General features: G+C 43.1%; 1 protein-coding gene across 36 annotated transcripts in view; it reads right to left on the bottom strand.

The window, feature by feature from the left end:
• nrxn2b (neurexin 2b) overlaps positions 1-23,139 on the bottom strand; it is a 528,601-nt gene that overhangs the window by 252,162 nt on the left and 253,300 nt on the right. For 33 of the 36 annotated variants that reach the window (XM_076087049.1, XM_076087040.1, XM_076087065.1 and 30 more), the window contains 2 exons: positions 19,762-19,935; positions 14,869-14,988 (listed from right to left, as the gene is read on the bottom strand). In XM_076087049.1, coding sequence (XP_075943164.1) covers positions 14,869-14,988; positions 19,762-19,935 — 294 coding nt within the window. Of the gene's footprint in view, positions 1-14,868; positions 14,989-16,960; positions 16,964-19,761; positions 19,936-23,139 lie in introns of all 36 variants that reach the window. The other 3 variants (XM_076087035.1, XM_076087034.1, XM_076087033.1) reach the window with 1 other exon arrangement.

Below are 23,139 nucleotides of genomic sequence, written 5' to 3'. Positions count from 1 at the left end.
CCAGACAATTCCCAATGCGCTGCGGCTGCAAAAGATAAAAAGAGGTTGGGAGGAGATGGCATGCCTGCTGTTTTAGCTTCTTAAATGACCGGATTTCTTGCTTCAGAGCGAGCAACTCTTCTCTCTGCTGTGCACTGCTGCCGTGTGTTTACACACTAAGCTGTGGCTGGGCCCTCGGGTGGGGGGGGGGGGGCGCTGCAGGGCTCAACTTCTTTTCTACATTCCCCGTTTCTCCACCCCCTTTCCTAATCCCCCTTTTCTTCATGTACCATATTCAAAAATCAGGCCACTGCACCGTTCTGCCATCGCTGGCCTTTAATTAAAAGTCTCACCTGCGTAATGAATGAATACTTGTTTCATTATGTGCTGTAGTTGATCAACACTGGGAAGCCCTGAACACATACATGTGGGGACTGGCAGAGAAAGAAAACACATACTTTCAATCACAATTGAGCTACTAGAGACTAGATTTATTTCAGTGTTTTCATTAGCCGCTGCAGCGATTGCATTATCAGTGTGGATGACTTTATGATGTCAAATCAGCTGCTATTATAGATTCTACTGAATCAAGGCAGTTCAATACTGGGGGCATTTGTGAATCATGAGAAAAGACAAACGCATTGTTTCTGACTATCTATGAAACTATGAGAGGCATCTCATCGTTCATAAGAGTGCGAGCGACAGAGCGCTGCAGCTGTATTCAATCTAGCTCGACTTAAATGGTTTCACAAGACCTTCCTGGCCTTTTCCCAGTGGCATATTACAGCGCCGCCGACGGTGACTGGCAGCGCAAATCAGGGTTGAGGCGCAGCGCACCTCGCCCATGAATATTTCCGTGATACAGAATCAGATGCAGAGGACCCCCCCCCTCTGGCCCGCCTTCCCGCCAGCTCCCAACATATACTGGGTACTTGATCGAAAATGAAACCAAATGAGATTGGTTCGAGCTTTTGTGGCTCTGGCTACAGGGACAAGATAAAAACTAATTGATCTTAGGTGATCAGATGGGAGAGCTGCGATACACGTGAGACGAGTGGGGAGCAAGAGACAGAGGTAGAGAGAGAAACTATTGATCAAGCAAAGCTGTGCAGTCTGTCGATACGGGCCTCTATCCAGAGAGTGGAATAACACAAAAAAGGGGGTATTTATAAGGCTGTGTGTCCGTGTCTGTGGAGGAAGGGCATGGACGTGAGCTGGTGTGCACATTTGCACACGGAGGAGAGCCACACTGATGGTCTTTTTTAGATCGAAACACACTTAATGCCTGTGTGCAGACTACTCATGCATGCTCCATCTGCGGCAAGTAGCAAAGATAGGCCAATTTAGGAGTCTGTAAGCCATCTATTGGAAAGTCAACCTCACCATAAACAGAAAATCATTGAGGGAAAGCAGGGGGATATTTCTTATTGAGGAACATCAGCATTTTATCGTTTTCCATAAAGACTACATGGAAAAATAAAACTTTTATGTTGCCAGAGCAACTAAAAGTGTTCGTAAGGGCAGAGGGATGAAAATGCCAAACATTACTTTCCAGTATGATGGCAGGAGACCATGCATTGCTTCATCCTATGTCCATTTAGAGTAACTTATACAAATACATGCACCACACTGGTTACGTAGACAATGCCATTTAATGCCAAATTGAAATGAAAATTAAAAAGGGATATGGTGAGGGGGAGGAATACATAGTGAGTGCTACTGGCAGAGACTGACGAGGTGACAATAGGAATTAGGACAGCTAAATTTAACTGTAGGATCCATGGGTGGAGGTGGTGTCAGTGTCTTTGGGGAAAGGGGTGGGGGGGTAATAGGAGAGAGAGCGAGGGGAAAAAAACAATTCAATCTCTTCTGTCTTCTCTCACAGCATTTCAATGAGCTTTAGACGGCCCTCGGGCTAATCCCAGAGTCGCATGTGATTATCAATTCATCCCCCCTCCAGGTAGGTGGGCAGTGATTCTTCAGCCTCTTCATTCATGGCAGAGGAAGGTGAAAGGCAAACTCTCCCAATGGATTTACGGATAAGAGGGGACCATTGAAGGAGACGCTTGTGACAACAACAGTGGCAGCTGTGATGGAAGAACCACTGATGCTGATGGCATACTGTAAAATCGCCGCCCGGGTTCAGAACAGACAGCCGTGTAAAGTAATGACACTGCTCAGCTCGTATTGGTAGTTTTCTTTTGCTCGATTTAAAAGCAACTGTGAGGTGAAAACTGCCTGATTTTGGATGGATGGAATCTCCAATTTCCCAGGTGCAATGGACAAGTGTTACTATGATGAATTACCTAAAATAAAGTCCCATCATGTATTTGTGCAATCATCATACAGAATACAAATTCAACTCTATTCATAGCCAACTAACTCACCTGAATTAAAAAATAAAAAATAAAAGAACTGACACGTTCTCTGGCTAACAACAAAGCAACTAACATAATGCAAATGAATTATTAAACAGCGTTTGCCCGATAATTCATGTAAAGGGTTATACCTAAAGCTGTATGTGAAAGGGTCTACCTAGAAAGGATTATTGAGAAGCACATGGTTCTGGGTAGAACCTCAGCCCTTCATGAAGAACCCTTTTGGAACCCATATTTCTGAGAGTGCATTTGAAGGTATGGTGGTGGTAAAATAGCTTTCCTGTCTTTTGGTGTGTGTGTGTGTGTGTGTGTTTTAGTGGTGGAGCCGTAGCCTTAATGTTGATGCAGCATTTACCATTCTTCTGCCAATATTCCTCCACCCTTTTTTAAAAGCTCTTACAGTAGGACTGTTTTGTCAGGCCTGCTCATGGTTGCCTCTGATACACGCCAGCTGACTGGGTGGCCCGAAGCTACTCTATTCACAAAGAACAGCATCTCCATGAATAATACAGGAAGTGCCAAGCACAGGTGTGGAGACAAGGGAGTAGGGAAGAGGTTCTGGCATTTTTTTTCAAGTAAGAAAACACAGTCGGTAAACACAAGATAGATGCATCTGTAGTGAGTGATCTGTCAGGTAGAGCGCAGAGCGTACAGAGTACTCAGCAACGAGATGATTGATGGAGACGGGTTGGATGCTTCAGATGCATCTTCCTCAGCATCCGAAACACAATTAATATCCTGCTAGATTCTCTGATGGGTGCCGAAACAAATGTATTATCAGTGTTTCAGAGCCACGGTGAGAGTGGCCGCATTCAGAGAGAAGTGGGCCGTCATCACTGGCTGTTATTAGTGTGCTTTCTGCTCTGCTCAAGGACACTTGTCTACTTTGTTACGCTCATATGCCTGGCCTCCATCGATCCCGGGCCCTCCTCAGATGCACTGTGAAGTGGACTCATGTGTCAGTGTGAAGGAGCAAAATATACAAAGGCTACAACATTCTGGAGTGATTTCCAAACCATTATAATGAGACAGGGCGAGAAGGTTTTCATTTTAAACACAACAGACAAATGGAATACTTGATCTGTATGAATATCCCCAAAAACAAATCTGCACCGTTAGTATATTTGTAATAATACTTACACCTCGGTATGCGTCTGCAAATTAAAGTAAGGCTGAAGCTCATTTATAACATCTGCACACAGACTTTTCCTGCAGCTGCAAAGGTTACTCTAACAACATGAACAGGAAATCGAACATTAAATAATGTGCTGCACTGTATGGTTGGCAACAACAAGAAAGTAAGGAACAAATGAGGAGCGGCAAAACAGCTGAGTCACATGTGTAGAGCACATAAACAGAACGTGCATCACTGCTTTTCAAGGACTTTAAAACTACTCAGTGATAATGTAATTGCTTTGAAATTGTAGCTACAGATAGTATGAATAAAGAGTCGTGAATATCGTGGTGCATGTAAAATAGATGCTCTAGAGGGAACAATATATACTTTTGTAGCATCCCTTATCACAAAAATATAGGGAAGAATGAGCAAAGAAAGATAGTGAGGGGAAAATGAACGCATTGGTTTGATGTAATGCAGTTGTGAGGGTGCTGCATGGGTACATTATTGATCTAGATTTTCAATGTTATTAGCCAGAGTGACTGAACCTCAGTAATATAGAAATAAAGTGAAAAGAAAGTGTCAGATAGTGTTGTTCTTAAAGTCTCTCTCTCCCTCCCTCTCCCCCTCTCTCTCTCCTACTCGGCGCATCCCCGTCATCCTTCAGATTACAGAAGAACACGAGGAAATGAAGCAGTAACACAGAGAATCCCAACACAGCACATCCCATGCAAGTAACGCAGGGGCACAGAAGCACATAGACCGTGCCGACATATCTTCATTAAGTGAGTCAAAAGGTCTTAATGGAAGGCAAAGGGAGGAGCACTTACACTGGAGGGTAGGTTTTACAATGCAGTTTTATCACGGTAGAAAACAGTCCTACAAAAAAATACTTCTTAAGAGATAAACATCAATGCGATCTCTCTCTGGACACATTGTAAAAAACAAAACAAGATGATTTGAAATTCCACGCACGGCTTAAGCAAAAGGGGTTTGGGGACAAGCGAGGGGCAAAATAAAATCTATTAAAATGTGACAGTCTATGCAGTGAAATGCACCTCCATGTATATTAACTCTTGAGGGAAGCGGAGAGGGATATTCCTGATTCATCGCCCTCTTCGGCCGCCATCATTTATCACCTCACTAGCCCCCCTGATTCAGGCTCCGTTTTAAAATGGCCACGGCGTTTCTGCTTGGAGAATTCCATTACTGGTCTAGAGACAGAGGGGAGGATGTCAGGGCAGTTTTAGTCTGCAGTTTTAGTCCAACAGAGTACAACATATAACAGCCGATGAGCAGGAGGGAGTCAGTTGAACCTACACTGATTGGAATGTAAGCACACGCCATTATATCTTATTGAAGTGGTTTTGTCATGAAATACTTTCACACCAGATTCAACGAGGATATTATGTGGCATAAAAGCAACGCTATTTCCAATTACATCAGCACAAGAAAAAGCTGACATGGACGTGAACTCTACTGGATTATCATCGCTTAAATGGGACGATTACAACACCTCCACGGATAGACCGGAGCAGACATTTCATTGACACGCCACATAGAATGTACTGGCTGTTAAAGACACACTGCATTATATTATGTCCCGACCATATCCAGCTAACAAAGAGCGCGTTCACTCAAACTTACGCGCAACCACTCGACTTCTGTTCAAGGAATGTGTTGCCGCTACATTACAGCAATCATTCATGCCATTGAAAATAGTTCATTATTAGCTTGAGATGAAGTTGTCAAAACACATTTTATTAAGCTCCTGGCTATCAGATGATCAATTGTTACGGAGAATGTGCAAATAGGATTCTTGCTCAAGGACGCTGCAAGAGTTCATGGGCATGCAGTGCCTCATGAATACGTCTCTCAACAAGAACAAGAACTTTGGATGAGTTTTTCTCAGTTTCTTTGCCTCCAAAATCCACCAAAAAGTTCTTTTTTTCTGTTTATAATTGCCAATTTTAAATGCTTTATCAGCATCATCATCGTCTCGAACAATGTGGGGATGATGTCTATAATGAAGCATGTAGAACAAAGTGTGGGCGTAAAACATCACTGTGTTTAATCAGCTAGAAGTTATCTATTATTGTATCCATATCACCGATCTAATCCGACTTTGTTATGGCGCTATCTTTAGCATGTTAGCATGCGTTATCACCACTGCATTCATGTGGAGATGAAATTACCATAGACCCAAAAAAAAAAAAAAGTGAAGAAAGCAAGACATTTGTCTGACTCTACTACCTCTACACAGAAGCCACCAAGTCTGGTCTTGCTGTTTGTGTATCACAAAAGAAGCAAATATTTAGAGAAGTTACAAATGGGTGAAAGACGGAAAAGGTGATTGGCAATATTTCCGTGAAAAAAAAAATGGGACTCGCACAGGGAATCGAGGGCCGGGTGATGGAGGAGTCGAGGGAGAGGAGGGAGTGCGGAGAGGGAAGACAAGGTGACGGGGAGACTGTCAGCTCAACTTAACGACACCTCTGCCCCCATCGGGATAAATACAAGGGAAATGTGTGCTCGTATGCGTGCGCGTGTGCACGTGTCAGTCCTGATGATCTACCGTGTCAACTTGAGTAAAGGTCTCCCTCCTTGCAGATGCCCTGAGGAGACATTTACATTCTCAGCAGAGTTTCCTGAGTGTTTGTAGGCGTGTATAGAGAAAGAGAAACTATGAAATAGCCGTATGTCCTCCCACCAAATCCTATATGCGGACACATTGCTATCCAATGTGTGATGCATTCTGGGAGTGCAGTCATCCTTGAAGCTCCGGCTGTTATTTCAGGTGGTCAGCACTCCAAGTGATAAATTCTGCTTCTGCTTGTATTGCTGCTGCCATTCATGCTAGCAAAAACGATACCTTCTGTCCATGTCTAACACTGTCTTAACAATATCAAACAAGAGGAAAAGACTTGACAAATTGGATTTAACTATGTCAGAGACAACTCTAAATATTTTCTCATAAGCAACATGTTTTGTATAATTAAAGCTGAAGAAACATAATGATATAAGTAAGCTCTTGCAATAGATTAACAGATCCATTCATAAAAAAAAGACTGAATGGATAAAAAATGAGATGTCTGAAAGCCTTTTAGCGCCTGTCTGTTACTTCAATCTGTGACAACACTGTGGTAGCATTCAAAAAAGCATCACACACACACACACACACACACACACACACACACACTTATTTGACTCATGTACTTCATGTATTGAGGCTGCAGAAGGAGTGTATGGTATTTGCGGAGGCATTTGCTCCACTGATTTCAATCAGGTCCAGAGTATTGACATTAGTCACACGTGTGATGCTGTTATTTACAAAGCGTCAACAAAGGAATCGACTGACATGAGATGTGTGATCTGTGTAACTGTGAGAAATAATTGCTTCCACAATTTTTTTTACCTGCCGTTATAGTTTGATCCACTTTCCCAGAGTCCACACAACACCACGCATAAACATCCCACCCACCTCTCGTGTTCTTATTCTGGCCTAGAGTCGAAGGCTTTTGATAATGTGTGCAAGTGGCTGGAGTGGTCTCGAAGCAATTACAAAGCCCCATTAATCGTCCCTTCGTGCACACTGTGGTTTAAAAGCTCACCCGGTCTTTAATTAAAACCAAGCAAGGGGTGGAAAATCTGCACTGGCTCAACGCGGAATTAAAAAAAAAAAAAAAAAGTCATCAAGACCGAAAGAAAAGTTTATTTGGGTATCTTCACCCAAAGAAACAGGTGCACGTCTGGCCTACCTACCTGAGGAACAAAATGGCCATTGAAGGACTTAAGAGCTCAAAGCACAACAGATGTATGCTCCCTATTAAAGTTATTATGGGTGAGATATCTTCGCCTCTACTGCAAATGTTCTGTGGGTTTTGAAAATTGGCACGCCGATTGAAAATTTCAATTAATACCAGCACCATTTCCGCCAAAGCCATATGTGGAGCCAAGCTATTACTTTCACCTGCCGCCCTCGGCACCACATGCCACAGAATGTGGCCGTCCACCCTCAGCCAATACCCTTCAAGGTCTTGACATGGTGACTTCTAAAGTCCAATGGGCTTAGCGCTGCCCTCTTTTGGGGGAGCCAAAATTGCCTCTGCACGGCCAAACACCATTTCATCCCTTACTCGCGCTCTCTCTCTTTTCCTTTTTCTTCCTGCATTCCATCCATCCTCTCACTTCTCTGCCCGTTCTTTCACTCGCAGTGTCTGCAAATGGAAAGATAGCGGCAACCTCCCCGGTCTCCCTCCATCTCATTTACGGAGCGGCCCACAACTGAGAAGTAGAGAGGGTTCGTGTGTGTGTGTGTGTGTATGTGTGTGTGTGTGTGTGTGTGTGTGTGTGTTTATTTACGGGCATGAAAAAAAAATAAAATAGCAAGCCAAGTGATTATTCAGGATTCACACGGTGTTTCTGGCCTAATGAGGTGCCGGTTAATTACGAGGTCCGGACAGCAGTTCTTTGGGGCCGGCTGGCAAACGGTGCAAAGAGAAGGTGGGAGCCGCAAAAGAGGTGGGAGGAGTGGATAACAACAATCAACAACAAATAAGAATGGAGAGTTAGAGAGAATATGAGCAAATAAAACAAAAAAAAAAGCTAGTCAGACACCTAAGTTTTATGTGCGACCATGCTCGTCTTTGTCCCAGACGGCTTCTGGGTCAGAGCAGATTTCCCTTATTGGATCAGGGGGTTTGAGGAGAGGTTTTTTATTTCTCCTCTGAGAGCTTTGCGGCTCTGCTTACTCATTCCTCGTGAGTTGTTTGGCTGGTGATGAGAATCTGAGAGGGCTAAAGCCTCCCCCCTTAAGTCCGTCCATGTTGAAGCCGATGTGACCTTCACCACAACAAGCGGCCTGACAATCGATGTTAAGCCTCAACCAAGTGTATTACACTCGCAGTGTGGCAGGATTCATGAGGCTATTTCGCTCTCGAGACCAGCAGCCATCTTTGGTTTTTATTTCCTCGGCTTTCTTTTTTCCACCTTTTTTAGTCCCTTCTTCATCGCAAGCGATGCACCGAGCAAATGATCACCTGTAGAGTTGCCGGTCAGGATGAGAGCGAATGCATTTCAGTAATCAGGTTTCATTATAATTTGCCGAGGAGAGAATGCAAGAGGGGCTAGGCATGACCAACGCCTGCTGAAACCCATCAAGCCTGTTAAGAATGAACAGTAGGCTGTCAAAGGCAAGGAGTACAACACGTATGGCTCATTTGTTTTAGTGCATTTTAGTTCTGGTCCAGTTCATTTTAAATAAACCATCAAGAGGAGGTAACATGAAGTTATACAGACTGACAGGTTACTTATTGATTAGATTGCCGATAGTGATCCTACATCATAAGGACCCTCGGGGGGGAAATCAAATGCAGTGACAGAAGTTTCTGCAGCACTTTAATGCTTCGGATGTGTATATTTAAGTTATTTTGGTGTCACAAAGAGCTCACGAAGAAATAAGAGATGTTAAGCTTTGTTATTACTTCGTTATTAGTGATTAGACTGCAAACCGGTCGCATGTTATGAATGATGACGAGCAGATGGACATAGAAGGCATTGCCCATCTTAACACTGTTGCCCATCTTTTCAAGCGGGCTCCGTTCGGTTGTTTGGTCCGCAACAGGTTTCAACTAACTGATGAACCTTATCAAGCAGGCAAACGTACCTGAACTCTTTTTAACTGAACCAAACAGGTTAGGCTGCACTTAGTGCTTTATAATTGTTAGTCAGTTCATATATTTATGGCCCTCCTATGGCCTTAATAAAGGACCCAATAAATAAATAAATAAATAAATATCGACATGTCTATTTTCTACTAATATTGGTCAAAAATGTACCTTCTGACATAACGTTTTTAAATATAGGTATAAAGTATCATATTTGGCACAAATTTGTACCTTTTAAGTCTCAATATGGATGGGTCGTAAGACAGCAGGTTGATGCTTGTTGGTTTTTGTGGTAATAGAGACAAAACAGAACAGTGATGAAGGATTGGGAGAGGAGGCAGATTGAAATCAGCAGTGACGCCTGCAAACGCCCTGGAACTCTGCACTCAATTAGTATGCCTGACAGCACTATGCACTGGCAGCTGGATTCATTGTACACATGCACGTGTTGTGCCAACGCCCAGCCAAGAATTGCACGGACCCAGCCGGCTCCTCCCTGCACCTCCGTCTTTGTCTTTTTCTCTCTCGCTCCCCTCCCTCACATAAACAGAGGGCGAGAGAGAGAGAGAGAAACAAAGCCTTCGCACCGTACGCACTTACACAGCATCTCTGTCTGAGCTGGTTCCAGATGAATAAGGCAGAATACCAAGTGGCCCACTTATACGCTACGCAGAGACAAATAGACCAGTCAATCACCGCGGGCTGCTGCTGAATAACAAATGCTCTATCTGGTGTGTGTGTGTGTGTGTGTGTGTGTGTGTGTGTGTGTACGAGGGGGTATAAGACAGCTTTTTTTCCATTTGTTGTGCCTCAATCTGTGTGCATGAACACAATGGTACAGTATGTGCAACAACCTCCAGTTTCAATTGCAAGTGTTTTTTTCGAGTGTAATATCAAATGAGTGCAAATGTTCCAACTGTTGATGAGAGCAGAAACACAGAGGCTGTTTCTGAAAAGGGGATCCATTTGATACTAAATGCTGTTGGAGAGCAGTTGTGTTTGGATGTGGCTGCCGAGGTCAGTGGACTGTGTGTAGAAAAGAGGGATGGCGAGTTTCATCTGTATCGGCTCCTTCCTCCGAGCCGCGCTTCATGTATTAGCCTCCCCAGAGTGCAGCGCGGTAGGCCAGCGAGAGCAAACCGACCAGCAGCAGAGGTCACTGATGAGGTGCAAACAATATTCAAGCAAATGGGGGTTGGGATTTACTTCAGCTGCTCACACATACCCACCCATCACAATATGGCTCAGCAGCGTTGCTACACAGGAACTAGACAAATAGATTCAGCAGGAGTGAGTGGCGGGGAGCTTCCCTTTATCCGGGCAATGGCGATCACTTCCAAAGACAGACACCTTATCTTGTACTCAGTATTCATATACTCATTTCTCCATTGTTCTGTTTTTTTTTTTCCAACTGCAAAAACTCATTTAAAATGCTTTGGTGTACCATTTAAAAGTAAACACACCCATTTCTAACAGTGAGTGGACCCGGAGGTAAACCTATTTTTAAAACGGACAAAACAACCCCGCTAACAAAAACAAACACCTGAATCTTTGATGAGACATGGGGGCGGGCTTTAAATAACACCTGAGAGACATCCACGTGGGCGCAGCCCGGAGCAGGGCCTCATCAACGCCACCAACCGGAGCAGATAACCCCGGGCTGCTACGGTTTTATAACCAGCTTCTCAGCGTGTCACATCGTATTCTGTCCCCTGCCCTCGCCTCTGGGCACTGAAATGTGGGACTTTTCAAAAAGGGTAAAACAGAGGACACGACAATAAGCTTGGCGAATCTGAAAACACATGACGCATTCTGAGAGGCAATAACATAATGTGGGTTTGATCATTAACATTTGTTTTATTCTTGGCAGAGTTAAAGAGAACTCTGACCGCATTTAGAAACAACGTAACACTAAAGCTCCATAGAATCAGAGCTCATCGGAGTCTTTAGAAAGCAGCCACTAAAGGTCAAGTGACTCATCCTCCCATTTAGTTATGCAGATCTATGATTTAATCATTTCAATTTCTGTTCTATTAAAATGAATGATAAAAAAAAGAAAACTGACATTTTTCATTCCAGGTTTGATAAAGTGTTTCCTATTATAGGTGTGGCTGATGTCCAACAGGTAACAAAAAGACAAAGTACTTCCGTTTAGCTGGGATGGAACGTCAATGTTGATGAAATTGAACACTCTTTGTGTTTAATATCTACTCCTTGTATGCGTATTCATAAATAATAACTGTACTGTCAGTAGTTTTGACAACGTTTCCACCCAGAGTGAAACAAATGACTGTGCTTACACTGAGGAAAAGAGACGAAAGATGTTCTCCATCAAGCAATGTACCAAGTGAAAGTCGACTCTTAGCGAAGCATTATGTGTCCGTCCGGGTCATGTGTTGGAGCATTTCTTTTGCAGGCGTATTGCTGTTGTTAATAGAGCAGCGTATTCCAACAACACATGTACACACATACGCCGACTGGGCACAGCAGATGGCAACGTTGGGAGAATAATTATGATCATTTGTCATTCTCTTAAGAGAATGAAAAGCAGTGGCAATCACTCTATTAAAGTCATGCATTGTTCTTTTAAAAGCAAAATGAAAACCATTTTGGCAAAATGGAAATATGTGCACGTCTGAGAGACAGTATAAACAATACACGTGAGCAACTGATGTGTGTTCTGTACTGTACGAATGCACTGCAGCTCTCCTAGTATGGCTGCTGGGTGACGCATAAAGAGTGATCACATGGCAAGGTGGCTCTTTGTGATTCATTTTACTGGCCCTATTTCGGTCCCTTCTTCTGATTGCATGGGTCTGTATCCTTTTGTATAGCTACAAAGACATACAACCCATACGCCCGTTTATCCCCGTCTCGTTCTCATTACGCATGCAGACGCGGAAGGGTAGGATGCAAGCTGTTTGATTTCTGTGGCTACAGAGAGATTCTATAAGGAATAAAAAGGTGCATAGTACCTGCAGCCACCTGCTCCAAAGAAACGAGGGCCAGCATTTTACCTTTTGGATTGAATCAAAACGCACAAGAATCCTGGCTGTATTATTGACAAGCCCACAGACACTCTAACAACGTCTCCTTCCTGTACTTCTTCATTCTCTGGACACTATGCTCACTATCGCCTTTCGAGGTACAAGTGGTATTACCAGACAGGACGGGCCGGGACTTGCTGGTTGACAGAAGATATCTTGAATCTATTACTTCACATTCTTCTGATAACGTTTTTACAATGTTTTAAACTAAAATTCTGGCCCGATGTTACGCGTTGCACAACCATTTCACAGCTGTCCATCTTCAGATATGTAGAAGACAAACCAAGGCCACATGACAGGGAAGAGAGGGAAGCTATTTTACACTGGAGTAAAGACAAAAACAATGCAACATCATCCTCACCATGAGCATCGGTTTCATACACATATTAAAAATGCTAGCCGACAAACCCTACCTTTGATTTCAGAGCAGGTTCAAGAAAGATTCCACGAAGGTTGGCGTGATGAGACAATTGTTGATTTGGTGATTGTGCAAGTCCAGAAAAAGGCTTAAAGGACACAGAGCGGCTTTGTGTGGCGAACAAGTACGAAAACGCAAAGTGATGGAAGAGAAGGCGACGAAGAGAAGGAGCCCAAAGTTCGACTCGGTCAAGAGATGAAATGTGTTTTCCAGGCCGGGAGAAATGAAGACTGAAGTGCAGGTCTGAAGATGTGCAGCTGCTGTGAGGAAGGAAAGCAGCAACAGAAAGCAGCTATAACAATGCATGCACACTGTTGTAGAACACATTTGACAACATGTATACAGTATGTACACATTAATAGGACTGTGTGTGTGTGTGTGATTGTGTAAGTATGGCAACTGTTCAGTGAGAAAACACTGCAGGGTGACAGCGAGTGGGGGGGAGTGAACTTTAAACAGCAGCCAGTGAACCCATAATACTAGTATTGCATATTCAGAACCAACATGAATAATAAGTCAGTGATGATACGCTACGGAAGCCCTGAGACACTATTGAGTGATCCAAATTGTTTCATCCGCTGTGCTTATGACCTTAGAACAGGATTATATATATATTCTATATTATGCTTTTCCATCTGTGAAAACAGGCAAATAAAAGGTTATGATAGGTGATTATTATTTTTTTTTTTCAGGAAATGTTTTTCCAAGTGTTGGTTGTTCTACCCATTAATCATGCCCAAAAGGCTGAAGTGCACTACTAGGCCAGGTTCTCAATAGGAACTCAATAAGAATTAATGATGTTTGTATGGATAAAAAAAAAAAAAAGATCCTGACCAAATAAAAAATTTTAAAAAATAAAAAAAAAATAAATAAAAATCACCTTATATTACTTTTTCTCCACTGCTTTCAAAGATGAAAACAAAAGAAAGAATAGGGAATCTGGCAAAATAATTGTTTTCACTGTTTTTTTTTTGTTTTTTTTCGCCTTTCAGGGCTTCCGTCGAGTCCCATATGTGTGAGATTTTCATGGAGTCTGACCTAGTTTAGTGCACAAAAATAGTCGTTCTAGAATTTTGTCTGCAGTTTAACAATGTCTTTGTTCAGGCTGCCGGCGAAGTCCTTCCCTCCACTTTACGCACTCTCTCACAACACACACTCATCCCCCTAGCTCTCTCCACAGAACACATGTTGGTATGCGCCCTGGTGCCACACAGTTCTACCTGTCATCTCTGAAGCCGGCGCGGTAAGACCGCGAAGCACTCCCCACAGGCAACAACTGGAAAGCAGGAATCAGCACCCCTCTCCTCTCCTCTTCTCATCATTTGCTCTCCTCGAGGGATCTCTCTGCTTATCTCGGCATGGCTGTCATGCCGACGGAGCAGCTATTATTATTGCCTTCCCCTTGCTCGAGTCCTCCAAGAGCCAAAGGAGCACCTTGCTAATCATCCCCTTACTGTCACAACCAATCACATTCTGTCTAGCTAACATGGCAACCAACACGACAACAATCAAAGATAAACTCCATCACAAATGAAACCCAAAACAAAATAGAGAAGATGGTTTGTGCGATACAGTTTAGCTCCACACCCAGCACTTAATAAGCAAATGAAGACTTATGCAAACAGGTCTATTAGCCTGTCACCCTACCTCTGCCCCTGTTTAAATCAATCCTGTGAGGAGCGCTGAATGCTAATTGTACAGGAGCTCTATGTTGCGCAATTCTTAAACACTGTAAAACACATCCATCTTCCTGAGCAGTTTCACCCGTGAGATGAAGTCTTTTCAATGCAGCATAGTGAACACATCGAAGACAAAAATATACAACGCAGCTTCACTGTTTGCACTCAGTAAACATTAGCCACGATAAATACAGACTGTCAACCTCAGGAAAGAAACGTAAAGCCAAATAAATAAAAGCCATGAATCTCTTTGGAGCCTTCTCTCCCTACTCTCCTTCCTCCTAGCTCCCTTGCTTCCAGCCACCCAGCAGGCGACCACATGACAGGGACACAGGGCTTGAATCGGCGCTTCTTCTCACAGCGGGCGTTTGCAGCACCTCGAGAGCCGAGGAGCCAATCTCACGGTGAACAGAGTTGTGCAATCCGAGGTGTTACTATGAGTAACGTGCTAGTAATAGAAGGTTAGAAGAGGAGGGCATGTTGAGTGTAGAGCTTCAACTCTAAGCCCTATCACCAGCTATCCACCTGCACCACTCACTCCAGACACGCACTCAAACCATCGCTGAAGAAAACGTTTCACTTACGATCGTTGCAGAATGAACCTCCATAGGACGTCATGGTGCAGTCGCAGGTGAAGCCCTCCCACTGCTGAAGACAAACCCCCTGATGGTAGCAAGACTCCTCCGTACAGGTGGTACTGGGTCCTGGGGGCAGAACCAGCACATTGATCAGTGTTTTCAGTCCACAGATATACAGGAACTCATGTGGAGGACCACACATGATGCACAGGGACTTACTTCCAGTGAGATGGTGAACTGCAATCATTGTCTTATAGATCTGTGTCTTACTATAATCACCCCTCCTGTTCATAAGGTTGAGGTTATTAAATGATCCCCTCCTGGGTTCTGTGCAAAAATGTGTTCAGGCTTTTTTTTTTTTAGCTCAAATGAGGCTTCAGCAGCAGTCCAAGTTAAATAAATACCTTCCAAAGTTACAGCTATTTTACAACCAAACTCTAGTTGTTACAGTCCCTGCACTGCAGCTCAACGGGGAAATACAAAGAGGGAATTCTACACAAGTACTGCAGCTTTGGAGTATTCACTTAATCTGTCTGACTCAGACTGCTGAAGCCTCATATGAGCTTCAGATAAAGTTCTGAATACATTTTTGGACAAACTGTGGATTCTGTCGCCCATTAATCACATTGAAGATGCATTAGAATGGGATCCCTTATTGGCAGGTATGCAAAGGGAGAATGATAGCATCAAGCAAAACCTGTCCCCAATATCCACCCACCTATTATTTTAAGACAGACCTGAACACATTTTAAACCTTTAACTACGTGTTATTAAAACATATTTTACCAGCAGGTAAATCCTAAAATAAAACCGCATTTTCGTAACACTTGTGCTAAAAGACTCAATGACGGCAACAAAATACACGAGCTGCTCATCCACAGACAAAAAAGTAATTTGATTGATGATGCTTAGAAATGTATTCAGATTCAATTTGACATTAATTCAAGGTTGAAACCTGATGTGTAATTGCCAGACTGGGGGCGCATTTGCATTGGAAATTAGTAGTGGTGGAGGAAGTTCCCGTTTAGCATCTCCATTATAGCTGTGTGTGTATGTGTGTGTGTGTGTGTGTGTGTGTGTGTGTGTGTGTGTGTGTGTGTGTGTTACGGGGATGCTGTCTCCTGTTGTCCCCACACACAGTCATGGGCGGCTGAAGACATTTAAATAGTCAATTAGAAACTCCACCGTTGTAATTTCTCTGTGGAATTCCAGCCACTTATTCATATAGGATATGAAAACTCATATCTCCACTTCAGATTATACATACTAACTGACCCATCAGGCATGAACTGCCTAGATATAGAAAATAATGTATCATGGGTTTTTTGCCTCTGTATCATTAGAAGTTAATACGACTGATGGAAATTGCACCAGACAAGATCGGGAACCAAAGCTCCATACAAGGTATGAGGAAAGGATGCCACCACACGTACGTATAAGACATGGTGGTGGTGGTGGAGATTATCATTAAAATCTCAATTAAACACAAACACTTCCAAACAACCATGGTTCAGTGCAAGACTAATTTGTTTCTAGATAAACAGACATCTCACTGTGCCATTTACAAATGGCCCAATTAAAAAGGGAGCCCCCCCCCCACCCCCGAACACACACACACACACATGCAGAAAATAAAAAAAATCATCTATCTATGAGTGCTTTTACTTTCTGCTCCAAAATGTCCACTTAAATGCAATGTCATCTCCTGTCTATCAGCTTCTTCTGTTAGTAGTTCCTAATCACACTAATTGCCCCATTAATTACTCGCCCATAAAAGGGTCCCTTGAGGAGCTAATTAAGCATATTTTCATAATTAATAACCCAGTCATGTAATCACTTCCTCACTGTTCCTTCAACTGTCGATCGGACAAACACTACCTTTGCATGGCTGCCTGAGAACCCGTTATTGGGTGCCTCGGGTTTGTTGGAGCATTACACTCCATCTGTTGTGTTTGCTCCCAATATTCAGGTAATCCGGCACAATTTAGGGAGCCAATCAGACTGACATTGCTGTTAAACCCAAAGTGAACACACATCTACGCTCCCTCGCTGCTGTCACCTGCATCTAAAACCAACAGCCGGGTTACAACTGAAACACCTGCTCATATATCAGCAGCGTCGAGCGGGCCAGAGTGCAGATCCAGTCGAGATATCGGTCCATAACTAAATAAATGTTTGAATGACGCAAACATGTTTTTTTACTGGTGCACTGGTTATTCTAACATAATGATTAATATCATATTATTTAGTGTTTTTTATCTTTTATGAATCTTAAATTGCAATACATTCTCACTCCCAACTTTGTCAGCGGCCCTACACTCCAAATGATGATGCTCATGGTACCACTTTAGCATCATGGACTGTAGATGCTGTCAAAGTGACGTTCCCCATTGGTTTGGAAGCCTCGAGTTCGGCATTTTAGTCGTCACCATCTTTGTTTTTTGGAAGCAGATGTGACACGAGAGGATGGAGATAAGAAAAACCAAACGCTGAATAAGACATTTTTAGGCAACCAGAATGTTTACTGAGGTAATAAATCGAGCGAGAAGTAGAGTCATTGTCTCACAGACACTCAGACTTCTTTTTGCAGAGTCGCCCCCCCGATGGCCATAAGAAACAAAGCAAGATTAAGGCACTTCCACATTGGCTTCACTTTTCAGTGAAAATAGTTTGTAAAAAGAGATTTAAACTCTGCTACTGCTGCTTCTACAAATGCTCCTGCTACTAATGCCACTTTGCATTATTTAAACTATAAATTTAGCCTTGCATATGTTTATTTTTGGCCTTGTTTACGCGTCTCTCCCCTCTTGAGCTACAGCGACTCAGCAACACTCTTTAAGTACCTGCATTTCAACTCTCTCCGTCTTCTTGTCTTTTTTTTCCGTTCTTTGTTGTTGTGATCTGCTGAGTCAGTGGAGAGCACCAAGAACAAGCTCAATGTTCTGCCCTTTGTTTGGACTTAGGTCTTTGGAGACTAGACCAGCAGCCACCTCTGACCCCTCTGCATCCCCGGTCCACAAGCTATCGATGAACCCCCGAACCAGGCGGGTCAGGACTTTGGCAGTGATCCATATCCAGGGCGACACCGCCTTTTGGGAAAGTTATATTCACTACTTCTGTTATTGTTTTAGTAAACCAGGATGTCAGAGATTGGATCTGAGCTGTTGTTAAAGAAGATCAATCAAAACTAATAAACATAGAAGCTGTAATTTAACCGATTTGATTTGACAGCGTTTGGCTTCTCTCCTACATGGTAAGGAAATAAAGTGTGAATTTGATTATAGTGGATTAGATAAGTCAACAAAAGGTTTTGATGAATTCCTTTAATATCAATGAGGGAATACAGCCTCAGGTTTAGACATGCTATTATTTTCCAAGGTCCACCCTTCCAAAACTGGTCAATTACAGCTGCTCAGCTCTCTGGCACCTCCAATCAGTAACTCATATTAGCATTCACGTTGGGTGCCGGGGGGAGTTAAATTGATAGCTAAATGCAGTTTTATAGTGTTTGGAGCAAAGTAGTTGTACTGTAGGCAGGTAATAAGATGGGCTGGCAGGAGTAGCAGGGTTAGGGATCGAGGAAAACAAAAGAAAAGAAAAAAAAATGGGGATCAGTGCTGCATCGAGTCGGCCAGTGCGGCCCTCAGGGAAATCAAGTCCGTGCTCTCCGACACTCAGCACGGCATTGAGACGCGATGGGGGGGTTAAAGGGTGGGTGGTGTGGAAGGGGAAATGCTAGAGCCAAAAGCCACCGTTATACTCTGGATTAACTACCCGACACAGGAGCCATACGGCCTGAGACATGGAGGCAAACTGCGCACAGCAGAGGTGAAAACGCAACAAATGCAAGATTGATGAGGTAGGAGCCAATGAAGGTGGTGTGTCGCTGGAATTAGCCACACTGACAATAACATTAGAGGAGAGCGATACCTCCCTCATGCACGTTTTATGGGGCAATAGAGAGGATATACAGAGGACAGGGGCTTAGATTGTAAAGACTGCACAGAGCTGGGAGAATGTGGGCGGGGCAACTGGTGTAAATCAGGGAGGACAGCACAGGAGAATGCACCGGATTATTGCAATGGTCTGTCTTCACTGCAAAATCTGTGCAAGTGTCTTGTGTGTAATCAGGCCATGCATTTATGGGTTGAAATAAAAAACGGGGAAAGAAAGGTAGAGCGGCCATTTAAGGCAGAGAACCAAGATAGTGTGTAAAAATCTCCCTTTGTACCGAGAGACCATTGTTAAACTTGAAAAGAATGTGTTTGCCTCTCTGAGTAACAATTAAAGCTGCCCCCAGGTAAACATTGTTAGCTCTGTCAGCACTCTTGTCATTGTCTGCACTGTTACCGCCGTTAGCTGCAAGTTGCTAGCTCAGCTGTTGCCATCTTGAAAGCCGTTGAGAGGCAAAAGGGTAAAATCTCGCATTTAGCGCTTCTAACACAACATTAGTATCAGCCTGAAACATTTAGCAATCACATACTAGATGTTTTTATCTCCATCTCTAAATGACAAATTAATACAATTGGACAAAAACCAGATTTCGATCCCACTCCCGACTTGTTTTCCTTATAATTATCTGTCAACCTTTTAACAACTGAACAATCCTTGATTTGAAGTTGTCGAAAATGTGGCATCCTCTGTGGGAAAGTGTCACTAATAGCAAGAACAGTGGCTTACACACTGTATAATCACAGACGCATGAAAGCAATGTCATTTGATTTCCCATGTTGATTCACAGGAGAGATAATTGCTATCAATCTTTATTTTAGAACATGGATGTCAGTAATTATGGGCATAAAGCTAAAAAAAAGTGTTACAAAACCCTGTGAAACATATCTTTGACCATTACTGTTTGTCGAAGTCTGTCTGTGATGGACGTCTGCTTCCCCCACTCACCATCGCAGCCTCGTTCCACCTGACCCACCCTGTGGAGCGCATCTGCAATCAGGTCAGGGAGTCTCCCGTTCAGGTCCACGGAGGCCAGGCAGCCCTGGTATCCGTCCCGGGACGCTATCAGCTTGGGCAGATTGCTGTACATGTTCTTTGTCACGCCACCGATGTACAGCTCCCCTGCAAAACACACACGGAGAAACCACCTGTGAGGATTTTCAGTTTTTTTAAAAATTCACATAAATTCTGATAATATAGAGAATTAAATATATTCAGACAATAACCACTTTCATTTAAGACCTCTTTCAACAGACACAACATTAAACATTTAAATGGCAGGGTGCAGAAGCAGGTGACATACTGTAAATCACAAGGTCGGTCAGTCAATACATATTTCAACCACTGCTGCACAGTAAACGTAAAACGGCATCTGTAATATGATCTTACAAATGAGCTTCATCCACCATGGACCAACGATGACAGGGAAATCTAAAAGCTAAAAAAAAGCTGTAGCGCCGACCTCTGGTATTTGATCACAAAAAAGTGAACTGAAACAAAGCCCAGAAATGAAATAAAACTTAATTAGGCTGAAGCAAAAAGAACACAAAACGAATGGAAGTTGGAAGCCTCCCAGAACTCATCTCCCGCTACACCAGTGAATGACATGTGACCTCCTCTGCCTCACCAAACTGGAACATACCACCTGACCAGGTAAGCAGGAGGTGAGCTAAACCAAAAGCAAGCATCAAAATCATACAGAATTATGAATAAATTTACACTCAGAGTTTTGAGGTACTGCTGACATCACAATTTATCTATGAACACACACACCCACCAATTAGGACACCAAATGTAAGATGATGTAATCCCTGGCAGAACTATCTCACCTATCTTTCTACATGTACACAGGGCCCAGCCCCTCCCTGCTCAGAGGACACAACGAGGCACACCTGATTGCACTTTCCCTGATTGAGCTGCTGAACATCAAAGGGAGAGGAGTAACCTCTCCACAGTGGGAGAAAGTCAAGTTATGAACCGTCACAGTCTGCTTGCATATTAAAACTCCCGTACAAGCAGGTTCTGATGCTCTGTTCTGTCATGCGTGTACAGACTACAGCACCATGGGGTATATTGCAGAGTTGGCAAGTGAGGGGAAACAATCCGGTGATCCATGTTCTTAGTCTGATCCAAATTGTTGCTCTCCTGTGTTTTTGACTTAAAAACAGGTTAAACTTTTTTTTTTGCTAAGTTTTAAACACAAAAACAAACAAGTGGAAAAAAAGAAGTTTGACAGGTGACACTCATTTTGGGTTTGCACCATAATATCTCCATATATTCTAAACACAATATAAATATTTGTGTGCTAGCAAGTCATGCTAATTAAAACTCCCTGTTATCACAGATGAAACATTAAGAAACTTGTTCTCAAGTAAAAAAACAGGAGAGAAAAAAAAACTCTAGATCAGACTCAGAAAATGGATCAACAGAAAAAAAAAAATAATTATCACACTTGCCTCTCAGGGCTTCTGTAGGAGCTGTAAGATGTGATGATCTCCATTTTGATTATGTAGCACTTATACGTATACACACTCAAATATCAATGTTTCAAATATCAATGGACTTGAAAACAACAAATATCACTTTACAGAGAGGGGGGAAGCGAGCCGATCCACGAGGGGCTGAGATCTTACTGACATAAATATGTCTCTTCATATCTTAACACTGTACACAGCACTGTCTGTGATTCACCTGCTCAACATCAGTGTTGTTCTCCACCAAATGAGCAGGCCTTTGACTCGTTTGTGGCTGTACGGTGTTCTTTTCAATCACAGCATGTGTTTCTAGAGTGTATTTGTCGTTGATCGACTGTGAAGGTGTGTGTGCAGGTAGATGACAGTACACATTACACCAAGACACGGATCATTGACAGTTCAAAGCCGAGCAGTGTGAACGCTGGGAGGAATGCTCCTGAGACGTCCGCTGACAAAATGGCCTGTCATTGCAGGGACGCTCAGGAAGTGTTTTGAAGATCATGTGATTAAAAGACAGTTGACACGAATAGATTGTTCAGCATCAAAACTGGCGCCTTGGAGACAATATTTGAAGCTCCTGTCCATACACTCTTCTGGGAGAAGATCAGAATAATACACAGCAGCACTTTCAGCACGTAGGAAGCAGCGATTGAGAATCCTCAGCCGGATGATGAAGCCGAGTTCTGGGATATCTCAGCGCTCAAGCACAATTAATGTCTCTTTACATTACAACTTAAAGAGAAACATCTATCCACTCTGAAGCCAAGTTGCTCCTCCTCTCAGCCCTCTCTGTTCTGCAGAGTTGCGAGGGAAATGCCAAGTGAAATTATGAAAAACACAAAGAGGCCTTTGATGTAAGTGCATGTGAATAAACACGGTTTGAAATGCTCCGGGCTTTTCTGATCAGCAGATCTCCTACTTTATCTTTAAGTAGGCATAAAATGAACATCCAGCGAAAGCTTTTTTCACAGAGTGGGGAGATCACGCTACAAAGATAGGACCATCAGACAGACTAAAGGAACGACATTTTCGCAGCTGAAACCCACAACCTTCAACTTTAGCACTCTGAGAAGCAATGAGCCACGAGGTCAATTATATGTGGACTCTGTGTAATAGAATGAGTCAATGATGTTTGCCAAGTCCTCTCTGGAATTAATACGCACTTGACACTTCATATTTCCCAGCTGGGGCTCCCAGGCATTACAATCAATACAACGAATTCATTAGCTGTCCGGCTGAGTGATGTCCTGAAATCGCGGCTGTAAAGAACCATTTAGCAAATATGAAATTATCGCTATGAAGTTAATCTCCAAGGAACAAACCGCGCATTTTGCTGCAGAAGTGAACAGCATGCTTGAGATCCCACTGGCTGACTGCGTAACTGGGGTGGACGAGAGAGGAGTGAGGGGCTGCGCCAGATGTACTGTAAAGGAAATTAGTCATGCAACTTTTGTTTCCCTTCAGCGGAGTAAAGACGACAGCAGATGAATAAATATGCAGCACGCATACACACTCACACACCCACTCGCTCAGAGAACCGGGCTCTCTTTGTGTTCACTTTGGCGTCGGATACTTTCATTTGAATTACAGATTACTTTGGGTAAAGTTTTGACTTCCTTGTTCATTTGGGCCAGTGTGCATCGCCGAATACATTACAGCTAACCCACCTGGTTTTCAAATGGGGCCGCGGTGTCGCTAGCGATGTTTACAGTTCCTAACATCTAAAACCTGCTAGCAGCCGTGTTAGTCAAACCAAACAGTGATCCAAGCAGTGCTACATGCATGATTCTCTATGTCTTTCTCTTCTTTTTAAAAACAGAAGAGAAAGCATTCTCTGGAGCATTCTCTGATT

The sequence above is a fragment of the Anarhichas minor genome, unplaced genomic scaffold, assembly GCF_050575085.1.
Source record: "Anarhichas minor isolate MPS153535 unplaced genomic scaffold, ASM5057508v1 ptg000009l, whole genome shotgun sequence".
Classification (NCBI taxonomy): domain Eukaryota; kingdom Metazoa; phylum Chordata; class Actinopteri; order Perciformes; family Anarhichadidae; genus Anarhichas; species Anarhichas minor.
This window is presented reverse-complemented; position numbering and strand designations above follow the sequence as displayed.